At 46.3% G+C, this 17,241-nt stretch overlaps 1 protein-coding gene across 3 annotated transcripts in view; it reads right to left on the bottom strand.

Annotated features, from left to right (window-relative positions):
- Positions 1-17,241, bottom strand: part of TUB (TUB bipartite transcription factor) — a 97,911-nt gene that overhangs the window by 17,218 nt on the left and 63,452 nt on the right. The window contains exon 1 of one of the 3 annotated variants that reach the window (XM_049781023.1): positions 3,517-3,741. The exons of the other annotated variants lie outside the window; for them this stretch is intronic. Coding sequence (XP_049636980.1) covers positions 3,517-3,554 — 38 coding nt within the window. The 5' untranslated portion in view covers positions 3,555-3,741. Of the gene's footprint in view, positions 1-3,516; positions 3,742-17,241 lie in introns of those variants that run through there. 3 annotated transcript variants of the gene reach the window in all.

Raw genomic sequence — 17,241 nt, 5'->3', positions numbered from 1 at the left:
AACCAGGTCTTATTTACAGGCGTGATGAATTATGACAGGTTCCCCTAAAAGCAGGAATTCTGTTCAAAGGGACTGAGATGACTGACAACATATACCTTGGGGACAAAACACATCAGCAATGGGAGCCAGGGCAGGGGAGCCCCAGTCTCACAGCACAGCCAGGCCCACCGCAAGACATAGCACACAATTCAGGGAGGGTGGAGTGCCCTCTCAGAGAATCTGTTCCCAAACTGAGGGGCCCGGCTCCCTCAATCAGCTCTTTAAAGAACTTTCTAACCACCACAGCTGGCTGACAGCATAATGAACAGTCTTGAGCCACATAACCCAAGAGACCCTTAAGTTGCAACTTCCCTGTAGTTGGCTTGAAGTTCCCACATGGCATAGAACTTTGACCCTTGGCCATGCTAGGCATTGAAGGATGAGGTCCAGAAAACAGAGGGTGTTAAGTATCTGTGAGAGATGAGCTCCTTGCTTCCCTGGAATCAATCACCTAATGAGGGCAACCCCAGAAATAGCCAAAGGAACATAGGGCATGGGGCACAGAGCTGGCTGGCTTAGCTTTCAACCTGCTGTGAGCATTGGTCCTCCCAGACTCTCGAAGCCCTACCTCCAGCTCTTAAAAGGTTGCAAAGTCATGACCCAGGGCATTTCCTATTCCTCAAAAAGAAAAAAAAAACCAGAGAGAGAAAATGGCAGAAATGGCATTAGTGGTAACAGAGAGAAAAAAAATCCCATCTGTTCCATCTTACAGAATGCATGACTCCTTCGAAGTCTGAACATGAGGGTCATCTGTGATCCATCTAACCTGAGCCATAATTGCCTGTTAGAAGATTATCTCCAACTGTCATAGCTTTACAGACTATAAGTCACACAGGGAGGTGGGCTGTGCTCCCACCAAACTAAACAGGCTGACCTCTCTTCCAATTTGAGAGACACATCTGGCTCTGACATGCTCTGACAAGAGGAAATCACATGCTAGAGCACAAGTGCCGGGTCCCATCCCCCTTGTGTGAGTCAAGTGCCCTCCTGTCTCCTGCCCCAGTTTCCTCTGTGATCAGACAGGCATATGGCTTTGTCTGAAATCTGTAACCCAGGTCATACACGAAGCAATATTCATCTCTCTGCCCAGGTCTCTTCAGCAAGAAAATCTGCACACCCAAGCCTAGTGCTTCGCCTGGCTTAGCGCATGCTCAGAGAGATCCCGGCAAAATATAAGAGGTTCTAGCACTTTCTGGTGACAACCTGCCCCCAGGAGCCACCTACCCTCCCTGCCACAGAGCTGGAAGGGGTTGACAGCAAGCAGGGTGGGGCCAGCAAGATGCAGAGCTGCTCCCCTGGACTCTGATTTCAGAAAAGTGTGTGGGCCCTAGAAAGGGATGGAAAAGAACATGGGGCTGGAGCAAGTCCCACATCACTCCTGGCACTTGCTGAGGAGCAGATCCATTTCTTTTTTCGTTTTTGCTTTTGGGCCACACCCAATGACACTCAGGGATTACTCCTGTCTATACTCAGAAATCGCTCCTGCCTTGGGGAACCATATGGGACACCGGGAGATCGAACTGTGGTCCTTCGTGGGTCAGCTGCATGTAAGGCAAATGCCCAACCACTGTGCCACCACCACTCCTAGCCCCGCAGATCCATTTCTTAAGGAAACTACCACCTCTCTTGGGCCTTCTTGCTCTGGAACTTGCTTAGCTCTTTCCATTTCTGAATTCTGAGGCAATTTTTTTCCTCCAAGACCCATGAACTTACTCTACCTGGCTCCTAGAACCCTGATCAGATATGCATGCCCAAGCACCCCCCTAATCATATCCATTATCTCCTTCCAAGACTAGTCTGTGACCATCACCCTGCTATCTGACACCATGGAAGGTGGCCATCAGCAGCAACCTCTGCTGGGAAGTGAGAAGAGGCTGATGGCACCCTGGTAGACTGGACCATCTTCCAGGAACTCCTCAGCTCACAAGTAGCTGGAGCCCAGAACACTGTACTCCTAGCATGGATGCCCAGAGAGAGGAGCTACTTGTCTATATCAACTCAGCACCCCAAGATCTGATGGAAACCTCTCCCCCATTGACATGAAATACAAGTATGCCACACAGGTCTGCAGGAAGCCTCCTGGGAGACTGTCATGGTGGGAGAGGTACCCACAATTTCTAAATCTGGTAAGCTGTGAAGCCCCATGAGAGCAGAGAATAAAGGCAACAACAATACTCAAGAGAAACCGTGGACTCATGGGACAGTGACAAGTGCTCCTTCAGGAAAGGATCTGCTCTGAACAAGCCTTGGGCGATTTCTGCTGTTTTCTATTGTGGACAGTCCTGGAAGGGCTGTCAGGACTGTCAGCCATCAGTCAGCCTGAGAGCAGACATCTGCCATCAGAAGGGTTCTCAGGGTCTGTACCTAACCTCTGGGCCAAGAGCTTAGTTGTCCGGCACCCTTTTTATACAAGCCTCTCTGGGAGGCCTAGAGAAAGCCTGGTAGCCCGTGGCAACCAGGAGCCAATGGGTGGCTGAGGATCTGGTGCTGCCATGGCAATGCACTCCTTTCTAGGGGCAAAGGGAGAGGATGGAGTAGTGGGATGGGAAAAGGACTGAACCTCCAGAGACCCCGTTCCTAGCCTTGTCCTTGAAAGTCGACCCATCCCTGGAACTGACCACAAGGATCTGGGACACAGGTTGGGCCTGAGTGAACGGACCTGGCTTCTTCAGTAGTCCCAGGCATGGAAAGTCAGCTCTGGTTTTGTGATCTGAGGTGTGTCCCGGTAGAGACCTCTTTGGCAGTGAATTTCAGAGTACCCAAGGCAAGGAGCAGTACTTGCAAGTGGGATGCAGATATCGGCTGTTCTTCAAATATTGGATGTGTAAGTGCACCTACATGAGCCCACGGAGGTGCGTGTGTGGATGTATGCACGCGCCTCCGAGTACATGAGGAGATTAGGGGTTCCAGTGGCACGTGGTCTGGACAGCCCTGGGATCTGGGTTCAGAATAATGCCTTCGGGAATTCTCTCTGTGAGTGGGTGAACCCACGGGATGGGCGCAGATCTGGCCCATTGAACGCACATCCAGAGGATGTGTGCCTACAGATGTTTGGGTATGTGAGGGGGGTTGCTACCAGATGCGCTGGGTCTCTTGAGTGGTCTGAGCTCTCTGCCCTTCCTTCCCAGTGGCTCTCACAAGGCACTGCCTACCTAAGAAGGCCCAGGGGAGTCCTGAACAAACTGGGGAACCTGGCATTGCAGCAATCCCAGAGGAGAGGGCGCTTTCTGCTCGCCTAGGCCTCCCAAAGTTGGGGTGGGAAGAACCAACACCTCTAACCCATGGCCCCTGCCCTGGGGCATGTCATGGGGGGTCAGTTCAGTGTCATAAACTAACCCTATACACCCCGAATGCAGGCGATGGGCGCTCAACTCTGCTCCTAGCGTCGAAGGGTGGTGGGCCCAGCCCCTGGCGCCCACCACACCGTCCCTCCTGCCCAGCTAACGAGAAAGTAGGGACCATCCAGCGCCCGCGTACCTGTAGGGAATCCAGTCGGAAAGCGGCTTGGAAGTCATGTCTCTCGGGGGCGAGGCGGCGGGTGCGGCTCTGGAGGCCGGAGCCCGAAGGGGCCGGCGCGGGGGGCCCTGCTCAGCTCCCGGGCCGCCCCGGGACACATCCTCCCGGGCCGGGGCGCTGGGCCCCGCCGAGGCCGGCGATGCACCGCAGGGCCCCGGTCGCGAGCTCGGGAAGGGGCTGCCCTGGCGGCGCGGGCGATGGGCGGGCGAAGCGGCTGGATCCGCGGGGCCGCGCGCGCGCGCGGGGAGGCGGCACAGGCCGGCCCGCACCCCGGCGCTGCGAGTGGGGCTCGGTCCCGCGGCCCCAGCCGGAGCTCTGCGTGGCAGCGAACCGCTCCGCCCCCCTTCTCCCTCGCCCCGCCCCGCCCCGGCCGGGACCCCACCCCCGAGGCTCCCCAGTTCTGCGAAATTGCGGGGATACTGGCTGTACGCACGTGACTGCGCCTGTGCCCACCTCGGGCTGTCAGAACGGGCACTCTGACCTCTGAGCCTCTGTTTCCTTCTTCTGTAAAACGGGGAGAAGCCTGCTTTCTCCCTCTTTCCACTAGGGGATGGGAAACTGCAGCTGAGATTTGGGAGAGTGGGGTGTGCATAGGGATAAGTCCCTAGAGGTTGAGGGGGAGGGTTTTTGTAAGATCCAGGAGTCCCAGGAAGGAGATGGGGCCTTGAAAGAACTAAAGAGGTTCCCCAGGACTCCCTAAGGATGGTCATGTCTCTCTCCCTACCTCCCCAGTTCTCACATCCCCGTTCCAACACCAACCTCTGGCTCAGGTTTTAGTAAAGGGGTTGCTGAAATCCTTCCCGTCTAAGACACAGCCAGCTCTTGCAATCTCAGCCTCTACTCTTAAATTATTTCATCGCCACAATAGCCTAGAGAGGCAAATACTATCCGAATTTTAAAGAGTAAAGTCTTCTTGAAGCCAGGAAGCTACTGGGGCTAGAATGAAACCAGCGATTTTGTCCTCCAAAGTCCCTTTTGGGGGAGGGCATACCAGTTATGGTTAGGACCAATGGAAGCAAGTACCTTTATGCATTGTACTATTTCTCCAGCCCCAATCAACACCAACTTTAAAGCAAAGCTTGCTAGTGAGAGTGAAGGACAGAGGAGCCACAGAAAGCCTCTGGGTTCAGAAGAAGAGGCCAGCAGAGCTGCTAGGTTGAACTGAGGGGCACAGAAGCCAGCCTACACCATGTGTGGGTTTCCTCTGGATTAAGCAGCACACCAAACCCTACCAGCCTAATCCCTGCCCAATTCAGAAGTATGTCCACCTGGAGATTCTTTGGTGTTCAAATATTATCTTGACCACAGGAATGGGTCATGTTCACAAGCCAGTGTGGTAGCCGGTATCCTTCAGGCCCACAGACAATGCTGCAGAGAAGCAAGAGGCCGGTCCTGCACTCACAAATTTACCAATAGCATCTCCTTCATACATGGCTAGAGCTCAGCACATCTCCCTTCAAGAATTTTAGGGCTTGTTTTTCTCTTTATTCCTAAATTACCTGACACCTTAAAGCAATCAGAACTTAGCTGGAAGGTCTCAGGAGCCTGGAGTAATTGAATCTATTAAGTAGATACTTTCAGCTTTGTCCTAAGGGAGCAAAATCAGAAATCAATGTGAGGGACAGAAATAAGACAGCTCTCCCCGTCGCTTCCTAAAGATGCTATTCATGTGCTCATAGGAGGCTGGGGAACCGGTGGGACTGCGTGCTGTGTGTGTGTGTGTGTGTGTGTGTGTGTGTGTGTGTGTGTGTGTGTGTGTGCACTGCCTCTACAGGATTGGGTCTGGGTCTGCACAGCATATGTCGGATGGCATGTGCATGGGAGAGATCAAAGTGTGTGTTGCTGTGAGTTCCTTGGAGTGTACAGACTCCACTCAAATCTGCAGTTATAGGTTTGCTGATCCAATGGTTCCCTCGGCTTCCATCAAAAGGTCACTCTAGAAAATAGCTTGTGAAGAATAGTTTACAAGGCCATGGTTAAAATACAACCACAACTTACACAGACCCTTGAGGAAAATTCTACTGATAAGGTTCTCAAATCTGGCCCTGGAACAAAGTTCTCTCTTCTGAAATGCTGCTACATAGCCCAAACACCCCTTTCCCACTCACCTCCAGTCCAAATCCTACAAAGATGAAATATATTCTATGACTTTAAATTCTCTCTAGTTGCTACTGAGACATTTCCCAATATGCTCATGGTTGGTGGGGAGAATGAAGGAAATATGGGGATTGGGACAGCACATGGAGATTTTCAGATCTGAGAATCTACCCCTACTGGTGGATGCTGAGGAAATTCCCCTTGGTAAGACCTGTTCATCCAAGGAAGATGATTAGTATTTATCATCTTAATACTTCCTTCTATAATTTAGTGGGACTACCCTAGTCAATTTTGGAAGCACAGACTTGAATATTTTTAGACAGGAACCAAGTGTCCAGGGGCCCAGCTTAGACTATGTGATAAAAGCAACGGAAATCCACTGAATTCAACTGGATGCAGCCAAGCTCAGTAGTGGTGTGGGCAGGTATCTGGCTCAGTTCTGCTGATGCTTTCAGCCTAGCAGGAGGTACTGAGATGATGGTGTTACAATACAGGTGTACACTGGGCTGGGCTCTGGGGACACAGTAGAGGCAGTGAGTGAGAAAAGTAGAAGAAGGGTTTGAACATGATTTTACTGAGGATTAGAATGAAGGCAGCCAAACTGGGCCTTGTAGGATGCACAGAATTTTCATAGACAGATTGGAAAAAAAAAAGGAGATGTACTTAATAGTTATTTAGGTATCACTGGCAAGGCACTATGTGGAGCTCCTCCACCCAAAGGGTAGTCCAGACAGAAATGAGGTTCTGAGAAAATGTGTGGAAATATGACACTATTACCTAGTGCAGTAGCACATGGGTCAGTGGAGCAGGGTGGCAGAAAATGAGTCCAGAAACTAAAATATGGTACCTACCCTAATACCATGCTAGGGAATTTAGGTTTTAATTTTTACAAGTGGGGACACGTTGTTTTTGTCTTTTTTTTTAAAGGGGCTGGGTCAAACTTGATGGTACTCAGACTTACTTCTGGCTTTTTGCTCAGATATTTCTACTGGAGGGCCTTGGAGGACCATATGAGGTGCTAGGGATCAAGCTCTAGTCAGCTTCATGCAAGGCAAGCACCTTATTAGCTGTTACTCTCTCTCCAGGCTCCCATTTACCAGGTTTTACACCAGTAATAACTTGCCCAGATATAGCTTTTAGAAAGATATAGTTGGAAGGAAATAAGAGGAAACAAGACCGGAGAGATTGAAACTGCAAGATGGATACTGAGAAAAAGACTCACAGAAATAAGCAGACCTTAGGCCACATTGTGTGCCTTTTGAGGCTGTGGAACTGCTACCATGGCAGGGCAGCAGTACCCAGTGAGTGGCCAGACCTGGTGACATGTACCTCAAATACTTGTAGTCTATGCAAAGCCACAACCCCATTATGTGGCTGAGACAAAAAGGCTAACTGATAATTTGAAAAAATAATGTAGGTTAACACCAGTAAAATTAAAACTAGGATGTCTATTTTCCAACTTAATGCTAAAAGACATCAACATATAAAAGTCCTAACAACAGAAACACAGTCAAGAGGAAATGTCAAACTTATAAACAGAAAACAAGGTGACAGGAAGAAAACCAAAGGGAACTGTGGAGCTGTGAGATGAACCTGTGTGTGGAGAACCTGTGAGACTGGCCAGGAGAAGACAGGAGATTGGAGAGTGGAGGCGCTCTTGTCTAGTGTCCTGTCTGTACCAGGCCCCTACTTCTCCCTTCACAGAAGTAAATGTGGACCATCGAATAAAGAGGTGTAGCACCCCTATTGGGGCTGCAAGTTAATAGATCTCAGATTCTAAAGTGAGGTGAGAGACACAAAATGGTATCTGGAATGGACATGATATGAATCCAGGAATGCACACTTCCATGGCAAGCCTATGCCGCTAGCACTGAACCAAGAAGCAGAGATGGGGAAGGGTTGTGGGAGATTTGAGAGATGTTCTAGACTCAAGTGTTGCTTGGATCTCAATTCCAGAAGGGACCTCAAAGGAGATCCCCCATGTGGCCACAGTGATATTGGTACCTCTCTTCTAGCAGAGCCTGGGTTCCCAGGTTTGTGGAGGTCAAGCAAACAGGAGTGTTTTCTGTCAATCAAAATGAGTTCCCACATAAGAGCATATGGAGTTGTCTTAGATCCTAGCCAAAGGGATCTAGAGGGAGGTGAGTGGTGAGGGGTATGAATCCAGGCTTTCCGGAACCCAACAAAGAAAACTATGTTCTTTGTGTGGAGAGTGCTGCACCCACATCCAGGGAGCTGTACTTGGCAAGACACCTGTCCTGTCCATGGGTTGTTCCCAAACACCCAAGAAGGAGGCCCCTGAGAGGTAGGGCCCGGAGTGGACTCCCACTCACCCAAGTTGTAACAGGAACATCTCCACCTCTCTCTTCCCTTTTCCCTTCTCCCTTCACCTCATTCTGAAAATGATTCTAGTTTTCTATTTTGAGCGGGACTCTTCTCTGGGAAGGTAGTGTTACTATTGTTTAAAAACTAGGGAAAGGTAGTTTGAGAGGCTACCAACTGGTGCTCAGGGAGCCTGGGAACCACTCCTGGTAATAGTCAACCAACTGAGCTGGTGGTTCAGTTATAGGTCTGAGGATGTGGCACTGGGTATCACCTTGTCCACAGTGGGGGTGAGTTTCCTTGGCTATTCAGGAATGTATCAGCGATGATCTGGGGCCCAGAGATGGTGATGGGATTGAACCTGAATGCCAGGGCATACTTAAGCTTTTAGGGGCTCAGCCCACCAGATGTATCCTCAGATTTTCCTGGTGGGTAGAACTAATTTAATCTCCATAGGATTCCTCAAAAGGCCCACTGTGGACGCCTTTTTCCCCTGCGTGGATGGTTGAGGAATTTCCAAAGAGATGCCTGGCAGTACATTTTCAGCCAGTATTTGACTATCTCTCCTTTGTATATATATCAGGCAAAATAATAGCCTCTATCAAATAATTTGGCTCAGAAATTCCAGCACCAAAGTTTATTTGAGAACCCCTTTTTCTGGATATAGCCAGCCCTAAAAGCAAAGACAATTTTTCTCTTTGCTACTGCAGTTTCTGGTAATCAAGGGCGTAACCAGAATGCAGATCTTGACCCTTCTTTAGAAATAGGGAAGCTCATTCTTGGGGATTACCACCCCAAACCTCTAAAACTATAGAGTCCAGCCTAGAAAGATCAAGTTTCTAGATATTTCCTACTTTCTCCTAATCCTGATTTTGCATTTAAAGTAAGCTTGCAAGGAGTTACCTTGAGTTGTGACCCTCTCTCTTGTAACTTAGAACTTTTACAGTCACACCCATAGCTTAGGTATTGTTATTGTTGTACTAGGCTTTGTGATTACAATTATTCTTCGCCTGTGGCTAATTTTACAGCTATAAATTCCCCTGCTCAAAAAATTAAACTTGTCGCACTCCTGCCAGAAATGTGTTGACCCCACATCTATGTGTGGTTTCATTTATTTCATATTTCATATTCGGCCGCTTGTGTTAACCGCTTTCCTCCCGTGAAAGGACTATGACCCACGAGAATTGCTGAGATGCAGCACATCTACAGCAGTTGGCGCCCAACGTTTGCTGAGACGCAGCACGTCTACAGCACCTGGGAGCAGTGTATGCACCCCTAGCTCCTGAATTTGACCCCCCAAAATATTTTATTATACTAGTAAAGAGATATTGTAGACAACATGACCTTTTCATTGTTTATGGTTCTTGACCTCAATTTTATCTAGGTCTAGCAGGGAAAGTAGATCCATAAAATAAATTGAATATGTTTAAAGGAAACCTTGGGAGACAAAAACAAAAGTGGCTTTATGATTACACCTCATGGCTTTTCTCATATTCTCCTCAGAGCAACACAAAGAGATAGGTGTTATCATTAATCCCCACTTTACAGATGAAGAAATCGAAGTGATAAACCCTGCTCAAAGCCACATGGATATGTGCAAGATTTGACACCCAAACTGAGACTGCTGAGAGTTAGTTGTATAACCTACAGGTTTACCTGCTGTGCTCTAGGGAAAATTAAATAAGGAGAGCCTTAGTTCTTTGCTGTGAATTCTTCCTCTAGAAGCTTAAACAAGGGAAGATGTGGGGCACTAGTTTCAGAGACAGAGTGAGAATGTCTGCTTTCTTTCTAATAGGGGAAAATGGCAGGAGTGAGGCTATGAGATGTCTATCTTTTTCTGTGAACTTGGTCAAGTCAATAATTCTATGTTCACAGGCTGGGTCATTAAGCATCTTTTACAGAGACATTTCAACGATAGAGGAAGTTTTATGAGATGGGTTACAGTACTGTAGAAAGTGTAATGGCCTATAAAGAAGCGCTGTGAGTTAGCACTCATATGGATGGTCTCATGAAAAGTTGCCTGGGGTGAGAGCAAGACACGGTAGAGGGCTCTCAGCAAGGCTACCCACGGATTCCATTTCCCTTTCAGGGTGAATCCTCCTTCCAGGTGGTTGCACTACCTCTGAACTCTCATTCGAGGCTCTCACCTTGATAGCACAGGCCTCATCTCTACCCCTATGTGGAGACAGGTAGACATAAACCAATACATGTACCACTAAGGCTGCTAAACTCATGCTGTTTTAAAAGCCCGGTGGTTAAAACATCCTTTGTCACCATGTGTAATATATTCCTGAGAGGACATGCTCAAATACATGTGTTTCTAATACCCGAGCAGCCTCTGTGATCTGGAGCTGGTTTATTTAAGCTAGAGGGTTCAGGGGAAGGGCACTGAGCCTTAGCACTGTTGCTCTTGCTCTTCACAGTAAGTCTCAGCTCCATTTTGAGGGGCTTCTGTTTAGAGAGGCTCATTTGTGATTACAGGGGAGAGGCAGGGAGGGGGTAAAGCTTAAGTACAGTGTCCCTGTCCTGGGGGAACAGCATCTGCTGTGACCAGTGCACCTGCCCCCTCTCCCTCAAGCCATGTAAGCCCAGCTATCCAGGGCACAGGGACTGTTATAAGTAGGCAAAGGCTTCTGTGAAGGAAATAGGCCCCTGAACTCAGCCTGCAGGGTGGTGGTTGTTTTACCAGCCTTATTGGATTTGCAGACAAGCAACAAGGAATTAAGCTGATCAGGAAGAGAGAGAGCACTCTCAGACATTCATAATGCCAGATTTATCTAGCAGAACCATCTCCTTTGTCAAACAGAGAGCCATTACCTTTATATCCTCTGGCAAAGAACATTTTATTTTGTAACCTTTCAGTGTGTAGTTTTGATCTCCCACCACTCCTTAAGGAAAACTAGGCTTATTTAAAACATCCCTATGCTAAAATCACAAGCCAAGCTCTCTAGTAAGAGGAAGCAAGTCATAAAACATGACTTTAAGCTATGTGCAAAGTTTACTACCCCAAACTCAGATGCCTTTCTCTGCCCTCCTATGGCATGTCCCTCATTTCAGCCAGAGAGAAAGGACAGTGGGTAGGAAGCTTGCCTTGCATGAGGCCAACCTGGTCTCCATTTGTTGCATCCCTAAGCCTGCTAGGAGTAATTCCTAGGTGTAGAGCCAGAAGTGAGTCCTGAGCACCACTGAGTATGGCCCCAAAATTAAAAAAAGAAAAGGTGAGGGAGAAATATCAGATTCTACCAGTACCAGGTTTCTTCAGAAACTATGCTTATTGGGTAGGACTAACGGACTGGTGTAAATTTTACCTCCTACGCTGGATTTTTCCAACTCTAAAATGGGGAATCTATGTAGAGGAAAGAATTCTAGCCCTAGAGTCCAGTTGGAACTCCTGTGACTAATATGCTATGTGACCCTGGCCACGTCTCTGAGCCTCTGGAGATTCAGGGAAGGAAACCATCTCAAAGGCTGCCTTCCAGTATTAAATGTCTCTGATATTTTGATGCTTTACAACAGGGCTGGTAGGAGACAAAGAAGATGATTATAGTTTTAACAACTCTGAAATAAGCATAAAAGGCTGGTATTTTACCAAAAAATACACACAGCAGTGGAAACAGCCAGCATTAGGAGAGCTAAATTTTTGTCTTCTTTGCAGCAACCTTACTGGGTAGAAAAACCAATCTTGGGGACTTGCCTAACTTTCCTTTTCAGTTAAGATGCAGCAATGCTTGTCATGCCTCCTGCACAGGGTGGGCCCAAAACTGCTGTGTCGACGGTCTCAAGCACCATGGAGGTGTAAGATTTAGTCATTAGGGCGCCCACCTTGGAGGTTACGTGTAGATCTCGCTGATTGCTCACAGCTACTTCAGGAGCTATTAGGCAGAGAGAAACACTGCGGGTGGTCCCTGCAGAAAGGATTTACCCAGTCCGGGCCTGTGTGCAGAGTCATGCCCTGTTAATAGATGAGTGTGAGAACAGGAAGTGCCATTGCTGCCACTGAGCTCCAGGAGGGGGTCATTTCCAGCAGCACCTCTAGGATCTGTACAGACCTTTCTATACATTTTCTTACTTGGAGCCATCCAGAGCTGGGGAGATTGAGGAGGGGGCAGAACTCCCTCTGCCATTCCCCCAACTCCATGTTGTATCTTCTTGGATGTTCTCTGCACCTCTGTCCCTGATTTCTGGGCACTCACCTTCTTCCTAAGCCTCCTCTGCCAGCATCATTGTGCCTGCTGCTACTGATCCTGATCTCCTTTTGCTCTAGACTCAGTTATCCAGAGTGGGTGCTGAGTAGCCTGGGGGCAGAGACTCTCTCTACTCAGTATGAGGAACCCCAGAGTCTTATCTGCACATGTCTTGCTAGATGGTCCTGTCCTGGCTCTCATATCTGGTCTTCTTGGATGCAGACAAGCTGAGCCAATCCTCAGGACAGACTTTGGGATCTGATCCCAGTGGATAGTGACCTCAGAGGCACTGTGTGTTCCTCTCATCTGGGACACTCTCTGCTTTGCCCTAGCCTCCTGGTCACCTGCTTCCAAATGTCCCACGTTTCTAGATTGGGCTCCAGATGCCCATAATCCAACCTCAGCCCACTCTCATGAGCTACTTACTTGGTGCCCATTTCTCTAGCTCAATATATTGTTTGCCCTTCTCTCTCCCTATCATTCCCCTTTCCTCCTAAACAGTGCTCAGAGGTTATTCCTTCTGAGTGCAAAGAAGTGATCCCTGTGATGTTCAGGAGACTATTGTATTCACTCATTTATTACTTTGAAAGTGGTGAAGTGAAGGTGGGGGAAACTGGGCCAAAACCTTGTGGTGCTCCAGGCTTATTCCCATGCTCAGTGTTTACTTTTGGGGATCTGAACTGGAATTGGTCATATGGAAGGCAAGCATCTTAACAATTGCACCATTTTTCTGGACCTTACAGATTTTCTTTAGTCATATCACCCTACCTTTGACCCTGACACTGTAGACACTCCCTTTGCTGTCCCCACTAGTGTAGGTGACCAGAAATCCTAGTTGACCCAAAAATGACACTGGTGTCTGGGACACTGGAAAACCTGAGCCTTAGGTCTAAGTCCCTGGCTCCTACATGAACAAAGACAAGTTCAAGTTGCAAGTTTTCTTGGCCTCACTTATTGATCCATAAGGTGAAGGGGTAGGCTGATGTCTAAGCTTCTATTATCAGTAGAGTTTCATTATCTAGGGTTCTATCTGATAACTTGTATCTTAAGGATCTAGATTTAGACCCTTGCCCAACTGCCCTAGCAGAGGTTTGAAGAACACAAGATGGTCTTGGCTAGCCTTTACACTCCTAAACAAACTCCATTAAGGAGCAGAGAACCACCATCACCTTCCCAAACATCTCTGCTTCTCTGCAAAATGAGAAGATAGAATGGAGTGGTAGCATGCACCCTGGTCATGAGTATATGTTTCTACAGCCCCTTCCCATGAAAGCAAGCAAAGCTGTAAAGCACACATGAGCAACCTAGGGGAAAACCAAAAAAGTTCTAAAAATACTCCCAATAGACACATATAGGTGGGAAAACTGTTAGCCTTGCTCTCTTCTCCACAAAATCCAGCCCATCACCAGGAATAGCTGTCATTAACCTCCAAGCAGCTCCTCCATTGGTCTCTTGGCCCAGTCTCCAGTGTCACCATCCACAGCCAAACAACTTCTGCTGTGGTCTCATATGACCTGTGGTGCTTCATAATGTGGGCAACCTGTTTGCTTCAAACTAGGTCCTGCCACACACTTCCTGTCTTCCTAGTGATTTAATAGTTAATATATTAAACCACTTCAAAAGTGCCTGGCACACAGTGAGGAGAGAACTGTCTGAGCTTGCTGTTGTTACATAATGATCTGCACCCCCTTTCCCTCTGCCCCCCTGCAGTCTGTTCTCACATGGCAGCGAGAATGATCTTTTCATAATGCAAATCTTCCATGGCACCTGCTGTTTAAAATCTTTTACTGACTTCCTGGGCTCACAAACCAAAACTTTTTAGTGTCTACAAAGCAAATCAAATATAGGTCTGCTTTTAGACATGACAAGTGCAAGCTTCCCACTCCTCTGTAGATGCTAGGTCTGAGGTCTGGAAACTGTCACCCATCCCAACCCTTCCACTTTCAGAGCCTATTGCTGAGTCAAAGATTCAAAGGGCTAGAGATGGATCAGAATCAATTATATAGAGCATTTTAAAATGGAAACCCAAGTTTTTTTGCTGTAAGTACCATAGCCAGGCTGTAGAAACAACCCAAATGCCCAATGAGAGGTGAACGGATAAAGAAATTGTGGTATATATGCACAATAGAATACTACTCAGTTATAAGTATAACTTATAAATCTTACAGTTTGCTGCAACTTGAATGGAACTGGTGGGCATATGTTAAGTGATAAAAATCACAGGGGAAAAGACAAATACTGCATGATCCCACTCATCTGTGCTATACTGAGAAAAAAAAAAACAAGGGATGAGACAGTATCAAATGATGACAAACCCTTGGCCTTTAATCATAAAATTGAGAATCCCAAGCAGTGAGGGGAAGAATAGAAAGAAAAAAAAAGAATAGAAAGAAAAATAGAAGTGAATAAGAACAGCAATGGAAGGTCTTGTGCACTTTGGTGGTGATGAAGATGCAGTAACTATTTATAACAAAACCATGAACTTTAGTACTTTATAATCAATGCTACCTAAACTAAAAACTTTTAGTTGAACTTCTATCACAAAATATTAATGTAAGTTCTTGAGAATGATAAACAATATTATCTTAAAGGTAGAATAATGATTTATATAATTTGATTTTTTGGGTCACAACCAGTAATGCTCCAGGCTTAGTTCTGCTGGTACTCAAGACTTACACCTGGCTCTGCATTCAAGGATCACTCCTGGAGGTACTTAGGGAATCCTATTTGGTTCTGGGGACTGAACCCAGGTCAGTTGTATAAATGTGCAAATGTCCAACTCACTTGCACTCTTGCTTCAAATTTATATGATTTTTAAAGTTGCATTTGAATACAGTAATCTTTATTATTGAAAATGCTTCACTATACTTGGAGTGAGAAAACTTAGAGGGATCAATGAGAAAACCTCTAGAATCAAAGCATTCAACAAAGTTTCTAGGTGAAAAGGAGTTTATAACATACTTATACAATAATCATTTACAGAAATAAAATGAAAGATAACATCCCTAATAGCATAATTATGTATAAGTTGCTTTAAAATAAGAATAATGAGACTTATTTGTGATTCATATGAAGAAAAAATTTAAATATAATTGAGATTTATAAAAAGAACTTGGATTAAATGGAGACTCCTACTATATTCCTTATCCTACATGGTAAGAAGACTATTTTAAAGATAGTAATTCTTGCTGCATTTCATTTAGTTCAGAGCAAAATCCTAGGGCATTCTTAAATATGATCATGTACAGGGATTTTTGTGTGTGTGTGGTAGGCACATCAGGCTGTGCTTAAGGCAGTGTTCTAGAAACCATATGTGGTACAGAAATGGGCTACATGCAAGGCAAGAGTTTACCAGCCATACTATCTCTCTGGCTCCAAAGGATTTCTTTACCTTTTTTTGAGGGGTTGGTTTTGGAGACACACTTGATGGTGCGCAGGGGTTACTCCAGCCACTGTGTTTAAGGATTCCTGGTGGGAGTGTTCAAGGACCATGAAGTACTGGAAACTGAACCCAGGTCTCCAACATGCAAAGCATGCACTTGAACCCATTGAGCTATCTATGTAGTCCCAACACATGGAGTTCTTAAGCTTCCCTTTGGTGATGCCATAAGCCTTAGGACCTAAAATCAGGAAGAAAAAGCTCCATGAGGGACCTCAGTGTGGTTCTGTGATAAGAAACTCAACATCATCACATTGACTTGCTGGCTAGTTTTGATAAAGTGTTCCTAAATTTTGTCCTAGAGTGCAGTTGGTTAATACAGTGATAGAAACTGTGTCTCACATATGAGTCTTTTTAGAAGACAATGGACTAATAAAAAGTAAAATATTTTTGTAGAGCAATTTTGGAAGACAGGACAGTGAGGAACAGGTCTTCTCACCAAAATAAAAAGGTCCAGGGTGGAAATACTCTATAGGAAGCATATGGGGTGTGGATGTGCTATTCTGCTTGTGACTCACATTCTACCCCTCCAGGAAGTTGTTGAGTTTCCAAATCTCAGAGGAACTCCAGTGATAACTGATTACCAACATCAGCTCCAAACATTCAGAGGGAATGTGCCTAAATAGGTTTCCTGCCACAGGCCAGAGTGATAGCACATAGGTAGGGTGTTTGCCTTGCAAGCAGCCGATCTAGAACAAACCATGGTCAATCCCTGGCATCCCATATGTGTGGCCCAAAAAGGAAAAAAAAAAAAAAAAGGTTTCCTGTCAAGAGAGTAGAATCTGAGACAGTGAGGGAAAAGAGCTGAGCTGATCAGGGAACTGATACCACCATTTTGGGGGGCTTATTGTTCTCTATCAATTGTTCTCTTCTTCCATTTTCAGAACCATGAGCTAAGAGTGCCTAATACAGGTGACCTCTATGAAGTCTGGTATAAACAACCAGTCTTAATTACTCTAGATCAGGGTTTGCTTTGAGTGGGAGACTCCCAAGCAGTGTTCAGAGAGCCTGGATGCCTCCATTCCTATGCCTATATGTGATTCATTAAATCCTCAGGTTCTGTACTAACAGGGATCATAGTGACATCCCAGTGGCACACAAGCCACCTCTAGAGCCACACACAGTGATGATTTTGGGCCTCTGGGCTATATCTGGTGATGTTGTTCTGGAGAGTGTATGGTACTGGGACTAAAACCAGGTTGGTACTGACCCTCTAGCTTTCTTTCCTAAACATTTTCCACTTGCAAACCCTTTCACCCAAGAAATTTTTACACAATCCTGTGTACATATGCATATAAACTACAAACTTGATATACAAATAAAACTTAACTAATAATAAATTATTAAGAAATAAATTTGGAAACTTTTTTTTTATTTTGGCTTTCAGGCCACACCTGATGATGCTCAGGGGTTACTCCTGGCTCTGCACTCAGAAATCGCTCCTGGTATGCAGGACCATATAGGATGCTGGAGATCAAACCCAGGTCTGTCCTGGGTCAGCAGTGTGCAAGGCAAATGCCCTACTGCTGTGCTATCTCTCCAACCCTTGAAAACAAATTTTAAATATTTTTTTGATGACTACATAGTTAGGTTTATGCTACCCCATGTCAGATTGTGACTCATAGTTTAAGAAGTTAGACTTGA

This window comes from Suncus etruscus, chromosome 9 (assembly GCF_024139225.1).
Source record: "Suncus etruscus isolate mSunEtr1 chromosome 9, mSunEtr1.pri.cur, whole genome shotgun sequence".
Classification (NCBI taxonomy): domain Eukaryota; kingdom Metazoa; phylum Chordata; class Mammalia; order Eulipotyphla; family Soricidae; genus Suncus; species Suncus etruscus.
This window is presented reverse-complemented; position numbering and strand designations above follow the sequence as displayed.